The 16,374-nt window shown below is 31.8% G+C and overlaps 1 protein-coding gene across 1 annotated transcript in view; it reads left to right on the top strand.

Moving 5' to 3' along the window:
- The window catches only part of LOC125057461 (plastin-2-like), a 42,603-nt gene that overhangs the window by 19,158 nt on the left and 7,071 nt on the right, over nt 1-16,374 (top strand). The window contains exons 3-9 of the mRNA XM_047661178.1: nt 8,818-8,904; nt 9,889-10,029; nt 12,094-12,175; nt 12,383-12,536; nt 13,598-13,761; nt 14,227-14,336; nt 15,790-15,984. Coding sequence (XP_047517134.1) covers nt 8,818-8,904; nt 9,889-10,029; nt 12,094-12,175; nt 12,383-12,536; nt 13,598-13,761; nt 14,227-14,336; nt 15,790-15,984 — 933 coding nt within the window. The remainder of the gene's footprint in view (nt 1-8,817; nt 8,905-9,888; nt 10,030-12,093; nt 12,176-12,382; nt 12,537-13,597; nt 13,762-14,226; nt 14,337-15,789; nt 15,985-16,374) is intronic.

The following is a 16,374-nucleotide window of genomic DNA, read 5'->3' as shown; positions in this document are numbered from 1 at the left end:
CGTATGTTTTATATATCTTAGACATAATGGTCGGAAAATATGGCGGCTCAGATATTATAATTCGAGAAATTTTGGTTATTTACCAAATGTACAGTACAATTAATAAATTAAAATTTTACCTACACAGTAATAGTAGTATGTAATTAAAAGTTAAAAAAAAAAATTAAAAAGTTTAAAGTAAGAGTAAAAATATAATACAAAAAGTTGTTAACATAATTAATAAGTTATACCTCCGACTACAGTATGGTCGGGGAATTAGCCAAAGAATTTTTAATGAAATGTAATACATATATAAATATTTTATTAAAGAATGGTGTGACTATGTTCTGGTGTGGTATCGTATAAATATAGAAAACAAAAATTTAAGGAAACTATAAAGTTGGGCCTGCTAAGTGCTGTACATATAAATTAAATCGAGAAATTATGGAAAATTATGAAGAAATAGTTTTAAAAAACTAACTAAGCTTGTAAAACTAAGAAATTTCTTTCGTACTATTTTTATTAGGTGAAATAGAATTTACCTAATACTATTCCTAGTTAAAGAATTCTGCCGTATCTTACATACTACTGTTCTTCACGGTCTGGTGGTATATGGCACACATTTGTATAAATTAAACATTATTATTGACCTTGCAACTACATTTCAACAGACTACATTAAAATTTATGAATATATTCATATTTTTCACTTTCCGTTTTATAGACTTCGAACAAGTTTAGGAAAAAAGCTGTCAATAGGTATGTCTATACAAAAGCGACGATGATGCATTTATAAATGGATTCTCTACGTCCGGGGAAACCTGGCTATTTTCTCCATCATTCATTTATCGCACGCGTAATTTTTATCAAAACACCTACAGCGCTTTTGGCTCTTATCTACTGCATTATAAATGTTTGATATTTATTACGTAATAATAATTTGTCAACTGGACCCTGGAAAGAGAGTCATTGGATGACAGAAGAAAATATGGACAGTTGACGTAAGAAGTAGAATTAGCGGAGAAAGACTGGATAAATGTTGCTGAAGCCAAGATAAATGGAAAAATATATAGAAGCTTTTACCCTAATACCAATACTTTAACACCAACAAAACTAAACTGTCTAGAACTTGGAGAACAACAAATACTTATACTAAGAAATGTAAACTCTAAAACTAATAATCGTTTTATTGTATGGATAAATAAATAAAGCCTTAATAAATAATAAATACTCAACGCGTGGTTGATATTCTATAGTCAAAGTAATAGTATTACCGAAAAATATTTATTTGTTGAGGTCAATCTGGTATCTGGAACTAAAAATTTACATTCGCTTTTTTATTTTCTCCCAATGTACAACAATGTACTGTAGAACGTATTCGTACATATACGTAGGGTAGAGCGGGGCTAGTTGAGCAGAGGGGCAAGTTGGGCAATCGAAATATCTCGGAAACTATTCACCTTACGCGGGAGTATCAAATAGCGAAAAGAAGGAGTCGTAGGAGGGGTGATCATCGCACGATAGCTAGTGGCAGCTTGACGAGTGAGTGAAGTGTCACGGCGTTTTGTTTATTTTGTGACCAAAAAGTAAAAACATTGTTTATCGCAAGTTTTCGTCTGTCTTTGTCTAATGTTCTCTGTTTTCAATCAGGACAGTGTTAATCTTCCAGAAGATTATTGTATTTTTGATTTGTAAATAGGATTTGGGTCTAATTCTAGGCATTTTTTACAATTCCACTTTTCTTTTAAAATTCCGGGTTGGGGAAAGTTGAGCAACTATAGCTCAACTAACTCCACGACTTAAACAACTGATGAGTAATGAATCTTTTATTTTTGTTTGGATGCTTACAAGAGGAGGAGATGTTCTTACACAACTGAATACTTAAATAATGCTGCAAAGGCTGTCCACGATGAGGGAAAAAGTGTGAATCCCGCCGCTAAAAAATTCGGTATGGGTTGACTTTTAAATAAATTAAATGAAGGTGATGGTTCATTTATGGGCTATACAACACCGAGGGAAGTATATCCTCCCTCACAGGAGGACTGTTTGAAAAAATACTTGCTACAAATGGAATTTTTCTCCAAAAGACGACCATTGCCTTGCCTAAGAGTGTGCTGCTAAATTTGGCATTGAAATTCCACCCAGCTGAATTGCAAATAAGATGGCCTGAAAATAATGGTTGATGATGTTTTTAAAACAAAAAAATCGTAGCTATCCATACAAAAACCCGAACCCACCAGCCTTGGTAATCTTTTTTAGAAATTATCGGAAGTAATGGATAGATATGGATGCTCATGTTTTGTTGATTCTAGTTTCGGGTAATTATACAAAGAAAATTTCTTTAAGTTTTGTTTTTCTGTCAATAAAAGACTATAAATAAAAAGCTGACTGTCTAACACATATTTTACTTCATCTCAAGTTATCATAGAACCCATGGTTTAGCCTAGACATTCTTAGTGCTCAACTTGCCCCATACCCTTGCTCAACTTACCTCGAGGGAAGGAAACAGAAACTATTTTTTAGCCTGCTTACACCAATAGGCAAGTATAGTTTAGTAACGAGTCAACACGCACATATTTTATAATGAGTGTTTTGCGTTCACCAACACATGCAAGTGGCGGTTCACAACCGGACTTGTCAAAGTTGCGTAATATGGAAACGGACTATATAACAAATCGCAAACGAAAACAACCACTTGATCATGAATGCAAGTGTTTAAACGAAATCAAGTCTGTACGTTCCGAATTGTCCCACATAATATCACTCTTAAAGAAAAATAATGAATCAAATGAGCAAATCATGAACAAAATGCAGAACAGTATTGCTGAGGTAAAAAATCAGATTACGGAAATTAGATCATCAAATGAGCAAACAAGAATAATAATTCATGAAAATATTTCGGAAATAAAATCTCAAATAAATGAAATAAAAGGATCTTCATCTAGTATTCACAAAGAACATACTGAAATTAAAAAACAAATGAGTCAATTAGAGAAGAAACTTATTTTAGGAGAAAATAAAATCAATACTTTAGAAACCAGTGTGAAAAAAATGAGTCTTACTGAACCCCAGACATCTTCAAAGCTTATCCAACCAATGTTTAGCGAAGAATTGATTCAAGAAGTAAACGAACGAAATAAAAGAAAGAAAAACATCATTATGGTTGGGCTACCAGAACAAAATACCAATAATTTAAGAGAAAATATGCTTAAAGACGAAACCGATATATTTAATATATTCCGAGCACTTACAGAAGATGTTCCGAAACCGATAAAAATTATTAGGTTAGGCAAATATAATCCAACGAAAATTCGTCGAGTTAAGGTATTCTATAACTCTTCAGACACAGTCAAATTTCTTCTGCAAAACAAAAGTAAGCTGCCTTCAACAATACAAATTTTCTCAGACCAAACTCCAGCACAGCAAAAATTGCTAAAAAACTTAAAAGAAGAATTGCTCCGACGTCAAAGTAATGGCGAAACAGACATAACTATAAAATATAAAAACGGAACACCAGTAATAATAAAAACTTCATCAAAAAACTGATAATTAAAAAGGCAATAGCGAATGTAAACACATATCAAGTGCTCGACAGCTACAACGACATACAAAAAACTAATTTCAGACTGTCATTCTTTTATCTAAATGCTCGAAGAATTTGCAAACAAGGAAAGTTTGATGAACTACAATGCGTGCTTAAATCGTTCTCGACAACTATACACATAATATTACTAACTGAAACCTGGATCAAAAATGAGAAACAGGCTTGCGAACTAAAACTACCAAATTACACACACTATTACAATTTTCGTACAGATACAATTGGTGGTGGAGTTTCTATATATGTTCATAACAGTCTTGAGCACAACTTGTCGGAATCAATCTACCAGGATGGAAATAATTATCTTTGGGTACAATTAAAAAGATATAAAATAGAAGTAGGTGTCATCTATTACCCTGGTAATACTAACTACAATCAATTCCTTGAAGCATACACTCAACAGCTTCGGAGAAGACGCAGAGCTATAGTTTTTGGAGATTTCAATACAGATTTATTAACTAAAAACACTAAATCTAAGCAGTACATTGAACTTATGAACGAAATTGGATATACAATACTCAATAAAATATCTAAAAAGTATTCCACAAGGGATTCAACAACACGAAAATCTATATTAGATCACGCTACAACGAACTTAATAAAAGATCACTTTCACATGGCTTTAATAGAATCTTCTATGTCAGACCATAAACATATATATGTAGAGTTAAAAACTGGCAAGATTCTGAAGAAAGAAATTATCGAGTACCAAGCGATCGATTACGAAAAATTGGGAAAATTAACAACAACTCTTGGACTTGACGAAGATAATGATGACTACAAGATACTGGAAAATTCTATTATAGATCACGTAAACAACTGTAAAATAATCAAAAAGAAAATACTTAATGAACCTCAAAAGGATTGGATTAATAATGATTTAATCAGCGAAATAAACCAAAGAAATAAACTATGGATAAAATTAAAAAACATGCGTGACTGTGAAACTACAAAGCAAGAATTCGAAGACTATAAAAACTATGTTTGTAAACGCATTAGGGATACCAAAGATGCCTATTACTTTCAAAAATTCATAAAATTAAAAAATAATCCGAAAAAAATGTGGAACCTTGTAAATGAACTAGCAAAAAATAAAACAAATACTAGCTGTGGGCCTTCGAAAATTATAATAAATTCTATCGAAATTACTAATAAAAACAATATTTGTGAGGAATTTAACCGATACTTCACTGGAATAGGTAAAATTCTGGCTGACGAAATACCAAAAATCTATCATGATAATTTTTCAAAAGCTTTACCTTCAACTAAACAGTCTACAAACTTGATGATACTAGAACCATGTAGTAGTGACGAAATTTTAAAAGTAATAAATAATTTGGATACACATTGTAGTGCAGGCCTGGACGGTATTAGCACAAAATCTATTAAATGTATAAAAGATCATATTGCTAAAAACCTATATAAATGTTTTAACAAATTATTAGAAATTGGAGAATTCCCAGACTCTCTAAAAATAGCTAAAGTTACTCCCATCTTTAAATCTGGATCTAAAACTAATACTGGAAACTATAGACCAATCTCGGTGCTACCCATAATAAGTAAAATACTTGAAAAGATACTATATAACCGTCTTACAAAGTATCTAACGTCTATAAATTTTTTATTTGAACGACAGTATGGTTTTAGACCAAAAAGTAATACTTTAACTGCAACTATTGACTTAATTACTAAAATTAGGACCAACATAGATAATAAAAACATTACGTTAGGTGTATTTATTGATTTAAAGAAAGCATTTGATACTGTAAGCCATAAACTATTACTACAAAAGCTTGAATGCATTGGAATCAAAGGCACAGCTCTCAAAATTTTTCAATCATATTTAAAAAATCGATTTCAGGTAGTTAAAATAGATAATACTCAGAGTAAACCGTTGCCTATCGAATACGGCGTTCCACAGGGTTCTATTTTGGGTCCATTACTCTTTCTTATTTATATAAATAACTTGCATGAAATTGGATTAAACGGTCACCTTACTTTATATGCAGATGATACGTGTTTATTTTACTTTGGCAGTTCAATCAAAGATATCTTCAGCAGAGCCCAAGAAGACCTTAATCTACTCTTCACTTGATTTCAATATAATTTACTCACAGTCAACGCGTCGAAATCATGCTACATTATATTTAAATCTAAAAATAAAAAAGTTTTACCTCATGATCCATTAAAAATAAATAACACGGTCATAGAAGAAAAAAGTACAGAAAAATATCTCGGTCTTAGAATGGATAGCGGTTTGACGTGGAATACACAAATTGAGCACATCAGATCTAAGCTCTGTTCACTTATGGGATCACTTCGACACATTGCTCGGTGTATCCCACGTCAGGTACGTTACACCATCTACAACTCGTTGGTCAAGCCACATCTACTTTATTTAATTGAAGTATGGGGCAGCGCCGCTAAAACTAAATTAATAAATATTCAAGTATTACAAAATAAAATTATAAAAATACTGTTCCAGTATAATTATCTTGCACCTACCATAAATATATATCGAGACACAAACATAATGAATCTAAAACAACTTCATATTTATCACACATGTATTCTTGTAAAAAAATTTATAACAAGTTCTCTCCATACTAGTTTAGCTTTTTCTAAACCGCCACGTGTACGAAGTATGCGTCGAACGAGTTATCTTGCATTACCTAAAGTACGTACAAACTACGGCAAAAAAATGTTTACCTACGAAGGCGCACAGCTGTATAATAAACTACCCACAGATATAAAAAATATTACTTCTATCAATTCATTCAAATCGAAACTAAGTGAATATGTTAAACAAAATTACTTTTAAATTCATTTCTTATAATTACTTTTAATTCATATTTCTTTGTCTACTTTTATTTTTAAATTTATTGCATGTACGGCTATATTTTATTGTGATTATTTTAAGAACGACTACAATGTTATGTTATCTAGAGTATTATTCTCATGTAAGTGACATTTATTGTCTTTTTTGAGAAATAAAGTCTTTAAACCTAACTTACCCCACCTATGGGGTACATTGAGCATACTTGACTTTCTGCATTTAAACATCTGTAGTTATTATATTGGACTTGTTACAAAAAAATACTATGGACACTTTTGTTAAGGGATAAATTACTAATCCATCAGGACACATAACAACTCATTGAGACTTATCATTGAGGAGCTATATCCAAGCAAGTGAAAAATTGCTCAACTAGCCCCGCCCTACCCTACTTGATTCAAGTACATAGTTCTTTAAATCCAATTCGTTTTTGACATTTAGGGCTAAGTTTGTTTCCCGTATGTCAAAATGAGTTATAGTATCGTGTATATATATTTTATTTCCATACTATGTACTTTATTAGACAAAGATTACATCGACGTCTAAGATGGTAATACATTTCAAATGAACCCACACATAAATACATTTGAAATATATGCGTGTTACATTAAAAACTAGAAAAAAAGCGAGTTAATATATTCCAAAATGGTGTTGGATTTTGATATACCAGTCTCGTTTTTAAATTTCACCCTAAGTACATATTTAGTTCCATTCTCGGGGATTTTTTATACAGGGTATTCGAATTGAAAATTAAACTGAAATCTATCATCAGCCACAAGTAATAATACATTTATGTTCTGCGAAATTGATAATGATGATTCAGTGCTATAACCGTAACACACTAAACGCGTTAAAACAATTAAGAAAACATTTATACAATGCCGATGAACAATACATATTTACCTAATATTGGTACGTTACGTTATTTAATAACATTAAGTCATTATAGAAACGAATTTGTTTAATCGACTTTGAAAATATTTTTATTGTATCGCGATTCACAAATATATTTTTGATAAATAATGTGTTTTGTACAAATTATAATAATCCGGTTAATTAAATGATATATTTACACAAATTCCAATATAATAAAATATTTATCAATAATTGAAGCAAGTCATTATATTCGATGAATCATTACCTAGTGATAACATTTTTCCAGCAGCAGTAGGGAATCATTATTAGTAATATTTTGTTTCAATTGTAAATTATTGAATTTAATTTATGTTGAAGAACACACAACATTAGCGGGAACATCCCGAGTACGAAGTTTACAAGTAGTTTCGTATTATATTCGTGTACGTTAAATCGAAAATGTCACATGCTCAACGATAATAGGGTAATTTTTCCATAGAATTTGTATAATTCCATTCGATCAATCCATGTTTGTGTTTCCGTTTAGATCCAAAATACGCCTTTGAAGCGCTAGATTCTATGTTAATGCTACAGAGCATAATATGGTGACGTCTTTATTCTATCATGGTGAATTATTCAATAAAGATTTTATTGAATAATTTTCTAGTCAAAATTAGTTTGTTTTCTATTATTTATTCAAGCTATCAAGGTCAATAAAAATTTTCTAATAAAATTTTAATATGACAAAACAGTTATACATTATAATAATCAACACACCAATTTTATCGGCCACTTGAAACAGTTTATCGTATTGATAATATAAGCCGATTAACCTAAGGGCAGTTGATAATTGGAATTTAATTGAAGCTATAATTTTACTAATTTGTTAGACCTTATGACCTCGTTTCATTCGTAATTTATTTACATGTGTTCGCGCGTAATACCGTCACAATTAGATTTTAATTTTATATTACTCACATCAACGAAATAATTGTAGCGATGCGACGCTGATTTTTAAAATAGTTTTTCAATGGATGGGTGTTTATTGTGAAGTATTGGAAAATTTTCCTAGCTCCTACTTGCTAATAAGAGTAATCTAAAAAGGGGTACTATACCCATACACTTTTAATGAAGTTTTCCAAGAACCTATAATCCTATAATCTAATAAGCTCTGGGGACGCCCCACTTTATAGAGCAAACTCATGCTATCAGGGAAAAAGGGTATCCTGTATTACACAAGTAGGCCGGATACAGCTTAATCAACTTTAATCCATGCATGATAATGTAAAAATGGAGTTGTTTATGAAACAATCCATTATTGTTAACTACCTACGCTTTTATAACATTTTAAATATAAATCGAAAGAGATGCGATATCATGGATAAATTTTCGTGTAGTGGACGAGATTCTTGTAAAATTGATGACACTTATAGTCAAACTGATGAACCTAATAAATGAATAGAGAAAAAGTAAAAAAAAGAATGCATATATAATTAACATTTTTAACACATAAAACTGCATTTAGATTAATTTTTTTTTCTTTCCAGTTGGACAAGAGTGGAAATGGCTACATCGACATGAAGGAGCTCAAAGACGCCCTTGACGGTGTTGGATACAAAATACCACAGTGGAAGGTTAGTAGCTCTTAATAATAATAGGGTTATTAGACGGAATTTAATCTAAAACTAATGTGCGTATTTAGAAGGCAGTAATTTTTTAAATTTCCTTTGTTTAAGGCCTCAGTGTCAAATAATTAAATAGAATTTAAGTAAATGTATGTAACGTATAGTTTTGTCTATTAGAACTTATTAGTTTGACCCTAAGCTGCCTTATAAATAATGAGTATATTTGAATATTCTACTCCACTCAACTCCACTTTATCTTCTGTTTCCAATCTTACTTAGAACAATTAAATTGTATGGCCAAGTACGTCATGAACGCGTTCAACTTAACATTTTGATTATGTCGGTGTGGGTTCAGATCCCTTCCGATGATTAAATGGGTTTTTACGTAATCGATCACTTTTGTCAGAATTTTTGAATACTGGTTTCTACAATATTAATAAGGAAAGGGTATGGGCATGGACACGTAATTATGAAGTATGCCGCGTGATTTAACAATCGCAGTTAATAGATATGCAATTTTCTGAAATAAAATATTAGTAGAACAGCCTTTTTTGTCAAATTTCTGTAGGATTTTGTTTGAAAAATTACCTATTATTATTTTTTTGTATGGGTTACCAAACCAGATTTATTGGTAATTCTATAATTTTTCAAGTAATAAATTCGAGTTCTAAATCAGTCCTATTAGTCCTCTAATAAATTAATCATAATCCTAGTACATTATTTGGATTCTGTGGAGGTTGGCAATGGAATAAATGTAAACCGAAATTATTATCTAATACCACATCATCAAAAAATACGTATATTTGTTTAAGATTTTTATTTAAAATTCGATTTGGCTATAGGCTTTTTTCATCGAATTGATAAAACCACTACAAAGTCCTGGTTCTAGTACGAAATTACTTTATCTATAGGCCTTTCGAACGTTGTTTTTCTATGATGTCTTCGGCTAAGACTCCTAATAAATTTCGTAAAATTAGGAATAAAACATTTCAGGTGCGTTGTATGATAGAAGAGTACTATGACAACGGTTCAAAGCATGGGCGGGCCAATGGAAGCGTTAACGGCGACTCAAAGAAGAATGGCATGACGCTCTTGGAGTTTGAGGAACTCTGTGGAAACCTCAAAGCACAACAGGTACCTATATTTAAATTCACAGTAGATTGAGGTAAACTTAGCTCATTAGATGCAGAGGGTTGTACCCTGTCACTGTACAATATTTGCTTTAATAAAATTAATAAATAAAAGCCTACCCTTTGACCCTAATCATACCTATAGCTAAGTATCTGAATCATATCCTAAGCGTCTGCGTATACTAAATCAATTTTTAATAAAAGACGTCTAACATTGTTATAATTTTGATAAATCGTTTAACCCTTTGACTTTTTAAATTGCGTTTTATTGGTGATTTACAGAATCAATCAGAGTATTAAAGAACTTCATTCTGGCCCTTAAATAGTCTGTTAAATTAATTGAACTTAATCAATCGATGTTGTCAAAATGTATATTATGAAAAATTATGTTTACCAGTGTCCTAAAACGCCACCAAGCTTGACCTATTATTTTTTTATAGTATGGGTTACCAAAACCGATTTATTATTAATTCTATAATTTTTAACAGTTTTCATTGCTTATTGTGTCCTAAAACGCCACCAAGCTTAATGATTTTGTACCCACAGCGAGTTTGCAAACGAAAATATTGATACTAAAATTAAAATTAATGTTTCCCTAAATCTTTGAAAAATATTAATTGAATTAAAATATTCTTATATCATAAAGAAACGTTCGAAAATATATATTTAACGAAGTATCTATGTAACTTTTATAATTATTTATAAAATAGAGATAGATTAACGGGTATAATCCGGTAAAAGTGATGATCTATGATTCCCTCTGCTTCGAAGTAACAACGTAGCTTTAAAGTTGCCGTTACAAAAAGGGTTTTTAATAATGACGAGCGGTTAGCGAACACAAAAGTGAGGCCTTCAGGCATTTACTGAGGCTTTCACGCTAAAATAAATATTTTTGTTATATTCGCACTTTTTAATAGTGACGTTTTGTATGGATTCAACTGTGGTGTTTTGTGTGAAATATTTAAAATTTAAAAGTGCTGTGTGTGCAAAGGTACAAGGTTTTTTGTTAAAAGGTTGACAGACTAGGGAAGTGTATCACACCGTTTTAACATTATGCATAAGGTATAAAAATGTTTTTTTTTCTCTCTGTTTGTTGTAATGTTTTCATTTCGTATTGTATAAGGAATATAAAATTTTTACTTAGTGGTGTTTTGGTGTTTTCTGTACTTTTAGTTTATTTATAATATAAGCTGTTCCTTGCCACGTTTCGCCGTGGCACATTGTGATTGAATGGTTAAGAAATGAGAAACAAAACAAGGAAAACATTTCATATAGGTTTAATTTGCAATACTTGAGGAAAAATTATAAAAAACAAAAAAAAAATATAAAAACAATCCTTGATGCGGATTATATATCAAACTAAAATTTCAGCTCGATCGGTGCAGAACTTTTTGAGTTTTTGGAGCGTACACAAGCCAACACAATCTTATATATAAAATTCTCGTGTCGCGGTGTTTGTAGTTAAACTCCTCCGAAACGGCTTCACCGATTCTCATGAAATTTTGTGTGCATATGGGTTATGACTGAGAATCGGACAACATCTATTTTTCATCCCCCTAAATGTTAAGGGTAGTCCACCCCAAAACAGTTTTTTTTTTAATTTTTAGATAAATTTTTCAGTCCATGAATTTCTTAATGCCCTTCAAAAGCTAGCAGGACAGCTAACTATACCAGAAACTACTCGACGACTAAAAAAGCGGCGAGATATTTTTGACCAGGACAACCCAACAGACTGAGTTTTAATAAGAATAGGCAGGCTCCGCTGGGAGTAGCGCCTAACACGTCAAAAAGCACCCAACGTATCTACTTATGCAAAGCAAATCATAGCAAAGACTGATTGTATGATTTAAAAAAAAAAAGATAAATTTTTATTTTTTTTAACATTAAAAAATACATACTACCCTTCATTTTCAACCCTCTACGATCAACCCCTATTTTTTATTCTAGCAGATACATAGTTATTTTAATAAACTAAAAAAATCTAATCTAATCTAATAAGACTCTTCATTGGTTCCTTCTAGGAACACATCAAAGTACAAAAGTCTAAATTATTGATTGTAAATTCCAGGTTGCGAGTACATTCAAGCAGGCAGTTAGTAAAAAGGAGAACTTAGAACATCTAGGTGGAATGAGCGAAGCGTCCAGTGACGGTATGTTCAGCATTTTGTTTGAGAAAAGCATTCAAGTGAGAATGTTACATGATACAATAAGGAGTATAAAAAGAGGGCAAGCTTCAACTGTTTCGATGATTTAAATACAAGTCAAAAATCGAAACTGTCGTAATTAAAAACTGATATTAATTTCCTTATAAAATATGAATATTTTTCAGTAGACTTATTATTTTGTCTAAATTCCAGGCACAACCCACTCAGTGCGTCAGGAAGAACAGATGGCCTTCTCAGGATGGATTAATAGTAATCTGGAGCATGACCCTGACCTAGCTCACCTTCTACCCATAGACCCTGAAGGCAAACAGCTCTATGAGAAGCTAAAGGATGGACTGATTCTATGGTAAAATATTCTTATAAAATTGTCTACGAATGCACATCTTTTTGGACCATTTCAACATACATTACGAACGTACGGCGTTTGATTGACAGTTTCTGTATGTGACATGTCAAAAACGTATTTTTTTTCTTGTATTTTGTCGACATAGTTCGCGCTAAGTTTTTTTTCTGAATTTTAGCGTAGGCTTGTATGTAATTCCTTATCGACTTGTACCCAGTTTTGCAGAGAACCCACGTTACCTACTAAGCCATGCCCCATACATGTAACTCTTTAGTATTTGAATTATCTTTACTATCTATCCCATGATATGCTGAAGGTTCATTGTTGTTAGATAATGATTTAGACATGAAGTTAACTTATGTAAAATTTTGTATGGTGCTTTTATCAACAATATGCAGTTCCTTATACAATAACAAGAATATGTTTGAGGAAAACATCATGCGCTGTCGTATAAGTAGTGTAATTAACCTTCATATATTAAAACCCACTGATTTTGTACTAATGACAATTAAAAGACAAGAAATATAAATCCTATTGACTATTGAATGGTTTCGACAATAAATGCGATAAAAGTATCATAAAAAGAAGTGCGTCACAACCTTTTTAGGTCTGGGCCTCAGATATCTGTATCTGTTTCGTGATCGATGTTTTCCTAATACGCAGTGATCAGCCTTCTGAGCCTAACACACGCCGTCGACTTTTTGGGTCTAAAGCATGCCGGTTTTCCTTCATCATGCACATAGACAGAAAGTCCATTGGTACACAGACTGGGATCGAACTTACGACCCAAGACTATTAGGAGTATCATAACGTTTCGTTTCACTGACCTAAATAATATTAAACAACTTGTAATACTATTATTAGTTCAGCGGCTTACTTTAATCATCTAATAAAAACTAACCTAACACCTGTTGATATACCTAAAGAACTTACAAGTGCTAAAAAAAATTGTTATATGTATTCATAATATTCATTTAAGCATGATATTGCAGCTGGTCAATCATGGATCAAGATTTGCTAAACCAATATTAATGTCGGGTAATTCTATATAATAATTGTTACAGCAAAGTAATCAACCATTCCTGTCCGGACACGATCGATGAACGGGCGATTAACAAGAAAAATCTGACCCTTTACACAAAGCACGAAAACCTGACCCTTGCGTTGGTCTCTTCACAGGCAATTGGTTGCAACATCGTTAACATTGATGCACACGATCTTGCTAAAGGTACATTATTAGTTATTGTTTATAAAGACGTGTGTTTTATTTCTTAAACAAACATACACGACAAGACGGGACATAAACTTAGCAAATATATTACCAACTCGACCGTGTCCTCCATGTACGGTTTAAGCACTCGCCCGGTACCGCACAACCCTCCCAAAGGCCGAGAACAAATTTTAACTTAAATTAAAACTTGCCCTCGAACCGGGAATCGAACCCGGTACCCCTCACCTAGCTGCCACTTAATAAGTCCGCTAGGCTATGAGGCCCCTCTGTTATTCTTTCACATGAATTCTATATTTAAAATAGTCGTTGATCACAATTTTTCTACAGATCTCACTTTCGACTGATTTCTCTTATAATTTGAATATAGAACGGAAGAATTAATGGGCATTTTAGTGTATACAAGGAGTTTTGTTAACTTATTTGTATTTCACCATTTGATTCTATATTCTATTAATTTTATAGGTAAACCTCACCTTGTGCTTGGTCTACTGTGGCAGATTATCCGTATCGGTCTTTTCAACCAGATCACACTTGAGCACTGTCCTGGTCTTACGGAACTTCTTAATGACCAGGTATGTATTTATATAAGATATGGTTACAATGTATATTAATTTTAAACTGGTTTGTAGTTTGTTCGAAATTTAAAAACGTTAATTGTACAGTTATGTAGTATCTCCTTTTTTGATAGATTTTTTTTTCGGTATAATTGTCGATAAGTTTTTTAAAGACTTGGGTAGTGTTTCTCACTACTGTAAAGCAATGGCTGGACCATTTGGGCTTTTATTGTAATAGATCCAGACAACAGATATGTCCTCTGGTCTTGAAAAACATTATTTAAAATATCTATACATAACTTCCTCCATACAAAAAATATCCAGAGAAATGTTGTCATTGGCCTTGCAAAATATAAAAAGAAAGGTACTAAAACTATAAAAAACACTTTTTAAATTTGCGCTTATAATGAAAGAAGAAAAGACGGCAAACATACGCAACGTAGTTATAAAATTTGTTCTTAAAATCCATAAGCATTATCGCTTAGTAACTTTACTGATTACTAACTTAATATGTATTTTATAGAAACTGCGCAGTAGAGAATTCATATTTAGAGTTGTCATAAAATTTAATGTTTCATTTTAGATGAAGTGAGACTGGTGAAGCTCACTTCTCACTTCATAATCGCAGTAACAGTCGATATATCCTGTAAAGTTAAAAGAATTTACTGCTAATGTTACTTGTAATGTTTACTGCTAACTTTTAAAGCTTTGTTTATTTAGATCATGCTAAGTAATAGTCGTCTTAACTTTTACATTGTGGCTGTACCGTTCATGGCTCATGCAATTAATTAACGCAATGTAATTAATAATTTAAAGAAGACACTCACTCGTAAAATTGTTAATTGAAATGTACGAATTAGCTGAATAAGCTTTATTCCAAGCTGAGAAAAGAGTGCGTGACACAGCTTTGGCTCGTACGTTAAAACCGTTTTCTCAAAGTCCACAGCCACATTTTATTTATTGAAGTGCTACATCTTTAGGCGCATGAGGGTTTTTACGGAAATGTCACGAATGCGCAGCGCTTTTGTCGAAGAAAAAAAAGAAGGGCGAATTACCGTATAGAAATTATATTTTTAAACTTAAAATTTCGTAAAGAGAATTTATGAAATATTAGTATTTTATACTTAATATTAGTATCTTATAATTTATTGAAAGCGCAAATGACGAACTCTGAATTAAAATGACACGTGTTTTTATCATCCAAGAAATAAATTAAAAAAGATAAATTTGTAATTTTTCTTTATTTTTTTTTTATTTTATTCTTTTATATTTTAGTAACAATTAAATTCCTAACATATCTTCCTTTTTCCCTCCCTCTAAGTCTCGGAAATCTAAAGTTTTAGATTTGTATAAATATGAACAAGAATTAAAAATTAGTTTGCCAAAGAAGTTTCACTTCTGACATGTGTACTTTGTACGGACTTTTTTAAAACTTATTTATTAATTTTTAACCGACTTCATTTACTTCTAGGAACGTATTGAAGACCTGTTGGCCCTATCACCTGAAGCCATCCTCCTCCGTTGGGTGAACCATCAACTGCAATGTGCTGGTGTTACTCGCCGCTGCACCAACTTCCAGCAGGATGTGTCTGACTCCGAAATATATTCATATCTCTTGAAGCAGATCGCCCCAGATGACGCTGGAGTCACATTGGATGCGCTTAGAGTGAGTTTGAAATTTTATTTTAATATTTGGTAAAAATTACTACGTTTTTATTGTTATTTAACAGGTTCAGCCTTAATTATATATTGTATACATATATATTCACTGAAATTGAGTTTATATATGTACATTTGACTATATACAATAACGAGAAATCGTGATTTTTTTATTGATTATACTCATGAGGTTGAAATTGGACGTTGGTTACGATAAACATAGATTTTTTATTTCTTAAGAATTTACCGAGTGCGCAAGCGCAAAATATATACACATATATACTCTTGGTTTGTAAGAAGTGGAAATTTCCTTCGTTCTTTCCTTTAAGAATCCTTGCTTCAAAATATATATCTTATTTCAAGCTCTTTAGGAAATAAGTTGGTCTGAATTTAAAAG

The sequence above is a fragment of the Pieris napi genome, chromosome 16 (assembly GCF_905475465.1).
Source record: "Pieris napi chromosome 16, ilPieNapi1.2, whole genome shotgun sequence".
In the NCBI taxonomy this organism is placed as follows: domain Eukaryota; kingdom Metazoa; phylum Arthropoda; class Insecta; order Lepidoptera; family Pieridae; genus Pieris; species Pieris napi.
The sequence above is the reverse complement of the archived record's forward strand: the minus strand, read 5'-3'. Positions and strand labels throughout refer to the sequence as shown.